This window comes from Natrix helvetica (assembly GCF_964273705.1).
Source record: "Natrix helvetica genome assembly, chromosome: Z".
NCBI lineage: Eukaryota > Metazoa > Chordata > Lepidosauria > Squamata > Natricidae > Natrix > Natrix helvetica.
Genome location: NC_138554.1, coordinates 36,888,476 through 36,900,367, shown reverse-complemented (window position 1 = coordinate 36,900,367; position 11,892 = coordinate 36,888,476). Strand labels below are relative to the sequence as shown.

General features: G+C 40.8%; 1 protein-coding gene across 1 annotated transcript in view; it reads left to right on the top strand.

The window, feature by feature from the left end:
- Positions 1-250: 250 nt before the first annotated feature.
- The window catches only part of CLEC11A (C-type lectin domain containing 11A), a 35,987-nt gene continuing 24,345 nt past the window's right edge, over positions 251-11,892 (top strand). The window contains exon 1 of the mRNA XM_081970825.1: positions 251-468. Coding sequence (XP_081826951.1) covers positions 355-468 — 114 coding nt within the window. The 5' untranslated portion in view covers positions 251-354. The remainder of the gene's footprint in view (positions 469-11,892) is intronic.

The following is an 11,892-nucleotide window of genomic DNA, read 5'->3' as shown; positions in this document are numbered from 1 at the left end:
ATCATCATCATCATCGCCATAGTAGCCATCATAAAGTTATATTCCATGAAAAGGAAAAAAAACCTCAAATTTAAACTGGCCAGGTGACAACCCACAGGCAGTTCTGAGCTGAGGTTCAGTGTGGGTGAGGTTTTGGCTTCATATTCTCACATCTGGATCAGATTAGACATTCCAGCTTCTGGATGGCTGAAGCTTTGTTCCTCCCTCCTCATTTCTGCCCCAGTGAGTGGGCAGACAGCAGTGAATTCCCGGATAAAAAAAGAAGAGTCATACTTTCCGCATATCTGTGCAAGTTCAAGAGACTTTGTGTCCTCTTCCACCATTTGGACAGACCTGTGCAGAGAAGAAGACATCATGGAGCTTTGGGCTCTGATGCAGCTCCTCCTCCTGGGGACACTCTTGGGGACAGCTCAGGGGCAAGCAGATGAACTCAACTCAGAGGAAGAACGAAAAGCTCTGATGCTCAAGGTAAGAAAAACACTGTCTTTGCCCTGGGGTCAACATCCTCAGCGGGGCTGTTGACCTAATAACTAGGCAACTTCTTGGGCCAATACTAATCAAAGATGCTTCCTTGCTTGCTAGAAACAGTGAATCTTGAATTGATTCATAAGTAGCTTAAATAGGTGTCACGGAAAAAGAAAAGGAACGATTTAGAAGTCATTGAACCACCCCAGGAGATTCTGCCCTGAAATTAGAGTGGTAAGAAAAGAAGAACCGAACAATCCTAAAATAAACTTGGGTGGCTCTGGCATAGAGATCTTCTTCATCTTTGCTTGGCAATGGTCTTACAAAATTCATGCGGCCACTTTATATAACAGAATTTTCCTCCTAGCAAGTTACACTTTACTACAAAATCTGGCAACAGGAACAGGCATCCTGGCTCTCTAGCTCCTGCAGTTACAACACTTTCTCCAACTCTTTTCCTTATCAGGAAAAATTGGAATTTGCAGCTGTCTTGTTTCCTTTCTCACATTTTTTGAAATGGTTGCTAATGAATTCCTTCTTTCAGACTTAAGTTCTGGCTAAGCAATTTGACAAGCACCTCCTTAAACCTGAAACCAGTCCTGGTGACATGCTATTCTTTGGCAAGGAAAAGCTAATAAAGAAGACTATTTACAATATTGGAAATCACACCGATATAGCAGGGAGCCAAGGAAACAAGAGAATAGCCTGGAACAGATTCTCCTAAAACAGGGTCCTCGCACTATTCCTAGTCTTTTTTTGAGTCATAATCTCTGTACATTTAGAGGGCAGCAGGTTGAGAATATTGGCAGACAAGGAGCGTAGGTGCTTGGGCTGCGAACAGAGGAATCTAGCCAACCTTCCCTCCCTCTTTCCTTTCCTCCCTCTCATACAAAGAATCTGATATTGGAAGGAAATTATAACTAGAGCCCATGAAAAGAGAGGGCACATGCTTTTCAATGTCGTATTTCTAAAGCATTTCCCATAAAAATGCATACCAATGTAACATTTTTGTAGCTGCTTATCCACATATTACAGCTCTCCTGTAATTAAGCACCTTATCTCAAGCCAGATGTGCCATCATTTTTGGCAAATGTGAATAAGATCATGAGTAGATATTGGCCTTAAATTTTGGTCACTCTAACCCAGAAATGATGGTACTCAGATTTAGACAGCTCAGTTAACCATAGGCAAATCACAGGAAAATGTCATCTTTATCAAGAACAATGCAAAGAATTTAAATGGTGGCTTGTGCCTGGAAAAATGTGGCATTATTGCTGCCTTTGTCAAAACTAGGTATGCTGGCCAAGGACATTAGCCAAATTATCAAAGCTCTTTGAAATCTGATTGGGTGTGGGGGGGCTCCATGTAACTCCTTTTGGTCCCATCATCCAAAACCTGAAGCAAAACTATGATTTTGATTCTTCCTTCATGTGTGTTAACAGAACATTTATTCAGATTTCTTATAAAAATATTTGGGCTGCAGCTTTTCAGTTGAGCACATTGTTAGCATGCAACAAATACAGATTAAAAGTTCATCCTTTGTTAGCATGCAACAAATACAGATTAAAAGTTCATCCTTTTTGAGAATGTTTAATCTGTATTTGTTGCATGCTAACAATGTGCTCAACTGCAAAGCTGCAGCCCAAAGATTTTTATGTGAAATCTGAATAAACAAAAGCTAAATTTAAAACCAGTGTTCACTATGATGGCTCCTAACATTTATGTAGTCAGTGGATACAATTCTATTCTTTTTGCTATCTGTAATAGATAGACTCACAAACGCAAACTTCATTTATCTCTTCTGTAGATCACATGTTTAAACAGTAAATTCATTGTTATTTCTACACTGCATATAAGCACATACAAGTAAAAATATTGCCACAAGTACCACTGACTATATTTTTGGTGAGGGTGGATGCATAGTAACTACGGCAACAAGGAAGAGGAAGAAGAAACTTTGCGGGATCAGCAGTGGACTGGGATTGAAGAGACTATGCCAATTTTGTAACAATAGTAGTCTAGGTTCTCCTCTGAAATATGCAATATGGTTAGGCTTTTTTCCACCTTGTTATCCCTCATAACTCTGTAAGAAGGATTTTCATCATTCTTAATAGACCAAAAGGATTTGCTTGTTTTCTAGTAGGTATGTGTGCATTTGTGGCAATGTGGTGGCAATATGTGTGCCAGGTAATATATTCACTTAAATTGCATCAGGAAATCACACAATACTTTCCATTACAATTTTTTAAATTTAATCTTAGTTCTTCTTTGTTAGTATTTTTCTATTACAATTCTTTCTATCCCAGTGTTTTATGTGTATGTGTGTTTATGTGCAGGTGCGTGGGGGTGCATGGGTGTACCTTCAGTCCATATTGAGTTTTGTCAACTCTGCTAACTTAAAGAATGCATAACAAATCTGGGACCTATTATTCTCGTGGAACTGAAGTTTGAACAAAATCAATGCCACTTTTATTTGCAAAGCTCTGGACGTTGCAGCATGCTCACAGTCATGAAACTGTGATTTCCAACACACCCAGTCAGCTTCTCACAAGCAAAGTCAATGGGAATGCCAGGCAGAAGTCAGAAGTTGTTCCTACTTTAGCATTATGCCATGACAATTTTGGAATCACTGTTAATTTTCAAATCCAACTAATAGCAATATAGATCATATAAATTTAACACTCATTCTGGCTGCATCAGACTGCATGACCTTTTGCTCAATGCATGATCAACAGGTCATAGGTTATCTAGTACAGATAAGTGTATGCATGCAGAGAACTATGAATATATAAATATATGCGGGTGTGTGAGTATACAATTTTTTTTCTCTCTCCCCCCCCCCGGTGGTGGGTTTCAAAATTTTTTAGAATCTCTTCTGTAGGTGTGGCCTGCTTTGTGGGAGTGTCTTGGCGGCCATGTGAGAGGGGAGAGTGGCTTGCCAGCCATGTGACCGAGTGGGAGCGGCTTGGCAGTCATGTGACTGGGTGGGCGTGGTCAACTTGTAAAATGTGGTGAAACTCACTTAACAATGCTCTTGCTTAGCAACCAAAATGTTGGCTCAGAAACTCTGGCATTTGAAGCATGCAAATCTTAAAGCTGTCAAGTTACAAGACCCTTGCACCCCTAATCCTTTAGAAAAAAAACCCCAGGGATGTTCAAACTTGACAGCTTTAAGACTTTAAGATTTAGATAGGACTCTTAGAAGCGGGCGGAGCGATTGGTGAGCCAGCCAATCAGTGAGCGGTGGGCGGGGCAAGCATGGTACGGACGGGCGGGTGGAGGGAGCTGGAACTGGTTCTAAATGGCATGGTAGATTTGTGGAATCTCTTCTATAGAAGAGGTTAGAACTGGCAGGAACCCCCCTGCCCCCCCCTCAATGAGAGGAACCAGTTTGCTTGCCGACTAGGCTGTAATGTCTAAAGCAAGGGCTTTTTAATCCCTTTTCTTTTTAGAAAGGTGTTTTAACATGAACAAGACCATATCTTGATCGCTAATTGAATAGATGCCACCATGTTCTTTCCGTTCACTCGCTGAAAATAAGAATAAATTCTGAATCATTGAATCCTTTAAATAATCTTAATTTTTATTTTGCATTTATTTTCTAGATGCTATGCTGATTGTTTTATTACAGAACAAATACAATTATTTAAATACCTAGCATTTTTAACTTTAAAAACTTACAATATATATTCCTATTAAGTTTCTAAATCATAGTACTCCATGTTCCCACAACTGAGAACATAAAATGTAAAAGGACCACAGTCATTAGCATTGTGCATCAGCTTTCTGTTTTGGTCCCTGCCTAGCAAAGCAAAAACTGGACAGTACTTGATACATTGCAAGATGTGGTTTCTAGCTACATTTTAAATTCATAAATAATACAGGTCTATGTTGCTATATGAATCAATAGCAGAAATGCAAGTTAGATAATGTAATGCAGTGTTTCCTAAAGTTAGCAATTTTAAGAAACACTAGACTTCAGCTTCCAGAATTCGCAGCCAGCATGGGAATTAAAGTTTACACATCTTGGGAAGAGGATGCTGATGTTGTAACAACACAACGTGCGATGTTGGAGCTCCAAGATCGCAGTCATGGTCCTTTTGGACCTAAACCGTCCTGAAGAGATGGTGATAGGGAAGAGTATGTTCTGCTGATCTCAGGGACACCGCAAAGTCCCTGATTGATCCAGGAGAATCTCTTTTTGCCGGCAATAGAAGCACAGCCATTGTAGCTGCTGAAGTTGGGACAGCTCCGGAATGGGAGGAAAATGGAAAGAGAAAGTGTGTCCATCTGGTGAGGAAATCCTTTTGTTATAAAAGAGTCTACCTAAAAAAATGAAAGCTAAATTAAATTTGAAAACAGAAGAGTATAAGCGGCAAAATTAAGCCACATTAGACAGTTTGTTATCCTTTTTTTCTCTTTTACGGATGCAAATGCAAATGTTTCTTATTCCTTAAATTGAACGGATTAGTTTTTCTTCTTCTACTTTTTATATTCTTTTTTTTACCTATGGATTACAATCTTTTTCTTTATTTTTATAATGCTGGATTGGATGGTCTTTTTTCTTTTTGCTCCACTTAAATTTTTTGTTTTCTTTAAGCCCAGAATATAAAGAAGATATAAAAGGAATACAAAGAGGGCGGTAAAAACAGAGGGAAAGGAAGTAACAGTGCCACTTGGAGGCTGGAGGCTTGGAAATCTTGTCCTTTCTTTTTGATTATTTGACTTTGTATTTCAAGGTTCTTCAGCTTGTTTACAGAGAGTGATAGTGAGAAGAGCATGGGTTGTTTATACAGGTGCTCTTCAGGAACATCATTGGCAGCTGGAATGGAATGAAAACAAAGCCTTGTCTTGAAAGATTATAAATGAACTTACTTTAAACCTAATAAAAAATTTTGAATGCTAGAGTGGCAGTGTTTACAAGTTGGAAGAATGACGCAACATGAAAAAGAAACCTTAACATTGCAAAAGATTATGTTTGAAATTCAAAAATTATTAGAAGTAACAGAGAAAATTGAGAAGAGATTGGAGATCATAGATTGTAGAACAGTAAAATTTGATGGAAAAATTGAGGATGTTCATCAAATGAGGAAAGTGGAGGTCAGAGCTCTTAAAACTGAAGGAAAAAATAAACAAAGAGATAAGAAAATTGTTGATACCGACAGTGAACTGAGCGTGGTTGGAAATGGAAAGAGTGGAATAAGGAAAGGGGAGAAAGATGAACTGAAGCCTTACCCCAGATTTCAAGGCATAGAAGAAGAAAGGAGAGAAGAATTTATGGAACCAACGAGAGAAATCTTGTTAGAAGCACTAGTGATAACCAAAGATAAGCTGATTGAAGAAGCAGATGGAGGGTTTCGAGCTTATACAAGATATGCGACAAGCAACAAGTTGTGAAGAGAAGTCCATACAAAATTTACTAAGGAATTAACCAGAATACTAATGCCACAAATGGCAATAGACATAAGACTGCACTATTACTGGAAAGACACAGGTTGATATATGAAAGTTTATTATAAAAATTAAGCCAAACTTAGTTAATTTTAGAGCATTATGTAAAAAATAAAGTGATAATGGATATAGTTAAATAAATGATTGATAATAATAATAATGTATACATATGTATTGGTTTGATAAGAGGAAATTTGATATAAATTGCAAATGGTAACTACGAAAGGAGGTTTAGAAACTCTGTTTTAAATATAACCAATTTTTATTTAGAACATGTTATAAAGATGTAATGTTATTGGATGATAACATTGGATTGGGAAGAGCTAATGGAATGCCATTATGTGGTTTTGCTTTAAATCTGGAATATTTTAGATAAAAGGACGTAAAAACAATCATAGTCAAATGAAGGTTGAGGTATGATGACAGTAATATATATAAATATATTTGATGTAAAATATATGATTTGACGTGAATTGTAGGTGACGACTGTGGAAGGGATGCACGGAAGCTTTTATAACCAATTGACACACTTTCTGCAATTTGTAATGGAAGATGGTTTTGTGGGGTTTTTTTTTTGTGTTTTGTCTGTTTCTGTTAATTCAAAAATAAAAATTTTAAATATAAAAAAAAGTTTACACATCTTAAAGTTGTCAAGTTTGAGAAACACCGATAGTGGATGGAGGTGATAATACTGATAGTGGCCTTCATGTTATATGCAAGTCTAAGTAAATAATATTTTTTTCTGTCTAGAAAACAAATATTTCTTCAAAAGTTACTATCCCTTTCAAGGCTGGAGGAGGCAGGTAGAAGGTTTTTTTTTCTAGTTAAAATTGGCAGTAGATTCCTGAGAGTAGTAGGAAGGGCTGAAGGAGCAGAGTCTACCTGATACTCAAGTTTTGAAAGTACTAGAGTTAAACATGCAGAACTGGCAAGAAAAATATAAGCAAAAGCAGCAGGCATTATTTCTTTGTTTTCAATACTGTTTGATTCTACTCTGTAGAATTGTCTTCATTCTCATGATTATTCCTGTTTCTAAGTTTGCCTCTTTGCTTGATTAATTTCTGGCACTTGTTCGTGGTCTGGTATAATTTGGTTCAGCTATGTAATTTCCCAACTGTCTATTTTGTCACATTTACTAAAATAAAATGCTTTTATTAATCATTATGCTAGCATTGGGTTTATAGTAGCACCACATATTCCAAAACTACTTATAATAACAACCTCAAAAGGAGGGGCATTTCCTGTTCTGCCTTACCTAAATTTCAGGTAAAAGAGAAGGAGGGCTACATCCACACTCAAGAACAGATAGTACAAATTTAACAGGATGTCGTTCCTGTGCAGGGCTTCTTGATTCCAACGGTCGTAGGGAGGGGCAGATACGAGGGGACTAGTGAACGCTTCGTTGGGTGGGGGGTCTCTTCCAGCCACCTTGAAAGAGGCGGTGGTGAGACCCTTACTCAAGAAGCCTTCCCTGGACCCTACGGAGCTGGCCAATTATCGTCCTGTCTCCAACCTTCCCTTTCTGGCGAAGGTTGTAGAGAGTGTGGTGGCTTATCAGTTTCCACGACATCTGGAGGAAAATGATTATCTAGACCCGCGCCAGTCCGGCTTCCGCCCTGGCCACAGCACGGAGACGGCCTTGGTCGCGTTGGTGGATGATCTCTGGAGGGCCAGAGATAGGGGTTGTTCCTCTATCCTGGTCCTATTAGACCTCTCGGCGGCTTTTGATACCATCGACCATGGTATCCTGTTGCGCCGACTGGAGGGGTTGGGGGTCGGGGGCACCGTCTTACGGTGGTTCCGCTCCTACCTTTCCGGCCGGACGCAACGTGTGTTGACAGGGGAGCAGAGGTCGACTCTCTACCCCCTTATTTGTGGGGTGCCACAGGGGTCGGTCCTCTCGCCACTCCTGTTCAACACATATATGAAGCCGCTGGGTGAGATCATCCGTGGCTTCGGGGTGGGATACCATCTGTACGCTGATGATACTCAGCTGTACATTTCCACCCCGAACCACTCCAACAAGGCCGTCGAAATGATGTCCCGGTGTGTGGAAGCCGTACGGGTCTGGATGGATGACAACCGACTCAAGCTCAACCCCTCCAAGACGGAGTGGCTGTGGGTTCCGGCCCCCCGGTTCAACCAGTTAATTCCATCTCTGGCCATCGGGGGCGTTCAACTTGCCCCGGTGGAGCGGGCGTGCAATTTGGGCGTCCTCCTTGATGCCCGGCTGTCCATGGATGACCATTTGACAGCCGTGGCAAGGGGGGCGTTCCACCAGGTTCGCCTGGTGCGCCAATTGCGCCCCCTATTGGACCGGGATGCCTTGCGCACAGTCACTCATGCGACTACTGTAACGCTCTCTACATGGGGCTTCCCTTGAAATGCACTCGTAGACTACAGTTGGTCCAGAACGCGGCCGCGCGGGTGATTATCGGGAGTACAAGGTACTCCCATGTAACACCTCTCCTGCGCGAGCTGCACTGGCTCCCTGTGGTCTACCGGGTGCGTTTCAAGGTTTTGATAACGATCTTTAAAGCGCTCCATGGCTCAGGACCTAGCTACTTGCAGGATCGTATCCTGCCCCATACATCCCTACGACCAATTCGCTCGCACAGAGAGGGACTCCTCCAGGTGCCGTCAACCAGACAATGTCGGGGGGCGGCGTCTAGGAGTAGAGCCTTCTCTGTCGCGGGCCCAGCCCTGTGGAATGACCTTCCCCCGGATATTAGGATTACCTCCGACCTCCGCGCCTTCCGGATAAAGCTCAAGACGCACCTATTTCAAGTAGCTGGCCTGGCTCAACCATAGTTCGCGCACACTGCTCCTGACGGGTTTTTTAATTTTTGGTGACTTTTAGACTTTTATAAGGGGATTTTAAATTATGTTTTAATTTGTCTTTTTATCTTCATACCTCCTCCATGTACACGTGTTTGTTTATTCTTTTTGTGTATTGTCTTTTTCGTTTTTATGTGTTTTATTGTACGCCGCCCCGAGTCCTTCGGGAGAGGGTGCGGCTTAGAAATAAATTTATTATTATTATTATTATTATTATTAACAACTTAACCCACATAGAACTTCAGGAAGCAGCTACATCCAGAACTCAGTTGGGGAGGATGATGATCAGGGTCAAACAGAGGCAGCAACTAAAAAAACAACAACCTCACAATGGCAGTTCTGAATGTCCAATCAAAGCTAAGCTTTTGAAACAGGCCTATATAATGGGCCAGGCTTCAATCAGAGTTATTTTGTCATGTTGACATTTATTGATAAAATAAGTCAAAATTGCAGATGCCCCTTATAAAGCATGCAAAAAAAGAAGAAGAAAGGATGGGTCACGTTAGCTTTTTTGTGCCCCGCCCCCCTGTAAAAAAAAGTGCATACACGCACATGTCAAACAATTGATTAAAAATGCATTCCTAATTGATAGCCAAATCTGGTCTTAGGTTCTGCCTAGGTTTATTTCCCCAATAAGCAACCAAGTTGGAAGATCATTTAAAAGCAGTTTATTAGGGTGCCCTGATAAAGTGGGATCTCCCTATGAAAAGAGAGAACCAAGACCCTTCTCACATTCCTTTTTATAGTTAACACAACAAAGAAAATGAAAGAGGAAAGTTGATTGGACAGGATAAATGTAGCCTCTCCTTTGCACAGTAAATCAGCTACAAAGGTGGTTTGAAAATTCACAAACAGATTAAACAAAATGCACTAAACTTTTTCTTATCAGGAAATAATATCCATCTGCTCTTCTGCAGTTTATCTTCTGAGTTTAAGAATGTTAGAAGCTATCAATCAATCAATCAATCCATATAGTAAGGTGACCAACTTTTTTACAATGAAAAGGAGGACAAATAAATTGGAAAAAATATATCATAAATAAAAGAAATATTTTATTCATTGCAACAATAATACACTAAAATATGATATATGCATAATAAAAACATTTGCAACATTTTATATTGTAATTATGCTGACATGCCTGCTAATTATTATTTAAATGAGTACTTTTCCATTGAATTAATATTTTTTGTCAATGTATCATCTTCTAACAATATATTGGAAATATCTGAACAAGAAATATCCTTCATATTGAATTTTACGGCAAGTGCTGCAGCTAGAGTATCAACATTTAATCTCGATTTCTCACTTGTCAAAAAATCATTGGCAATTGAAAAAAATTCTTTCAACTGCTGCATTAGTTCCAGGGCAGCACAACGTAAATTGAACAAGTATAAATAAATGTTCACATGGAATATGTTCATTTTTGAAATGGCTGAAAATATCCCCCCCTTTTATCAATTTCAACATGTTGATTTTCCCATTGTATTAATTTTTCAGAATTTAAATATACATTCAGTCTTCTAATTTCTTCAAAGAGACAATTGTCGTCTATTTTAATGTCTAGCATTTCTTTAGATAAAAATTCTTGAGTCTTGACGAATTGTCATGTCAAATACAAATACGTCACATAACGCGCAACAGATTAGTCTTCAAATATCGAAAAGGAGGACATATAGGAGGACACTTTTCGAGGGAGGACAGAACTTACAAAAGAAGGCCTGTCCTCCCTAAAGGAGGACGGTTGGTCACCTTACATATAGCGATAGGATAGAAAGTTTTCCTACATTCTAATCTATAGTGGTTTGATAAATCTCATGAGAGAAATAAGTTAAAATACAATGTAACTGTTAGACTGGGTAATGGATAGGCACACACAGGCTTAATGGTAACAATAGCTCTTTATTAAGTACAACAAGTAAGAACAATCCAGCGAAGGTTGAGTCTGACAGCTGCTCTTTTATAGAGAGCTGTCAGACCCTTCGACCAATAGGATTAAACATCTGTTCCCGCTGGAACAGAGGACCTTGGTGGAAACCACTGTAGTTAGAGCAAGTATCTAACACCCCTCCCCTCTTGGATGGAACAATCCTACTTGTTGCATAGACGGCTTTTGGGTAGCTCTGCCTGACCTGCGCAGTTCAGTAGGAGGGGTTTCCTTGGACAGGTCGGACAGACCTATTTGCTCCACAGCTCCGCTTGGTGGAAGCTCCTGGAACCTTTCACAGGCCATGGCTGGAGCTTCTAGAGCCACTTCGCTCGGAGCTCACTGCGGGCCTGCCATATAACCAGATAAGTTTCCCAGTACCCTAAGGGCTTGAGCTGGCCATGGAAGGAGTGTTTGCTCCATTTGGGTAGGGCTTTGGCTAACTCGTGCAGGAGTTACCTCTGGTTGTCTAAGAGTGGATTTGGAGAGGCGGCCATGGAGTTGGTCAATATGCCTTCTCCAATTCCTACCGTCCTCGAACTCTAGGAGGTAAGAGCGAGGGCCGGTGATGCCTATCACTGTGGCAGGAATCCACAGAGTTCCCCCGGTGTTGTTGTGGGTGTATATCGAATCCCCTACGCTAAATGTCCGAATCCTAGAGAGGCCTCTTTTGCAGATCTCACCATTCTCTCCGCCTGACCATTGGAGGCTGGATAGAATGGTGCGACCAGGGCATGCCTGATTTCCTGAGCTGCTAAGAAGGTCTCAAATTGCATGGCTGTGAATTGGGGCCCATTGTCAGAGACCAAGACATCGGGCAGGCCATGCGTGGAGAAAAGTCTCCGTAGCACCTTGATGATGGCTTCTGCCATAGTGGAGGTCATCAGGACTACCTCTAACCATTTTGAGTAGGTGTCCACAACTACGAGAAATGTCTGGCCGTGAACTGGGCCAGCAAAGTCAATGTGCACCCTAGACCATGGTGCTTGAGGTCGCTCCCACTCCTTAGTGAGTGCCTCTGGGGGAGCTGGTCTGGACTCCTGGCATGGTGTGCAGGTAGCCACCCATTCTTCGAGCTTCCTGTCCATGTTAGGCCATCACACGTAACTCCTAGCCAAAGACTTCATCCTGACAATTCCAGGATGCCCTACATGTAAATCCTCTAATACTGCAATGTGCAGTTTGGGTGAAACAACGACCCGATCCCTCCA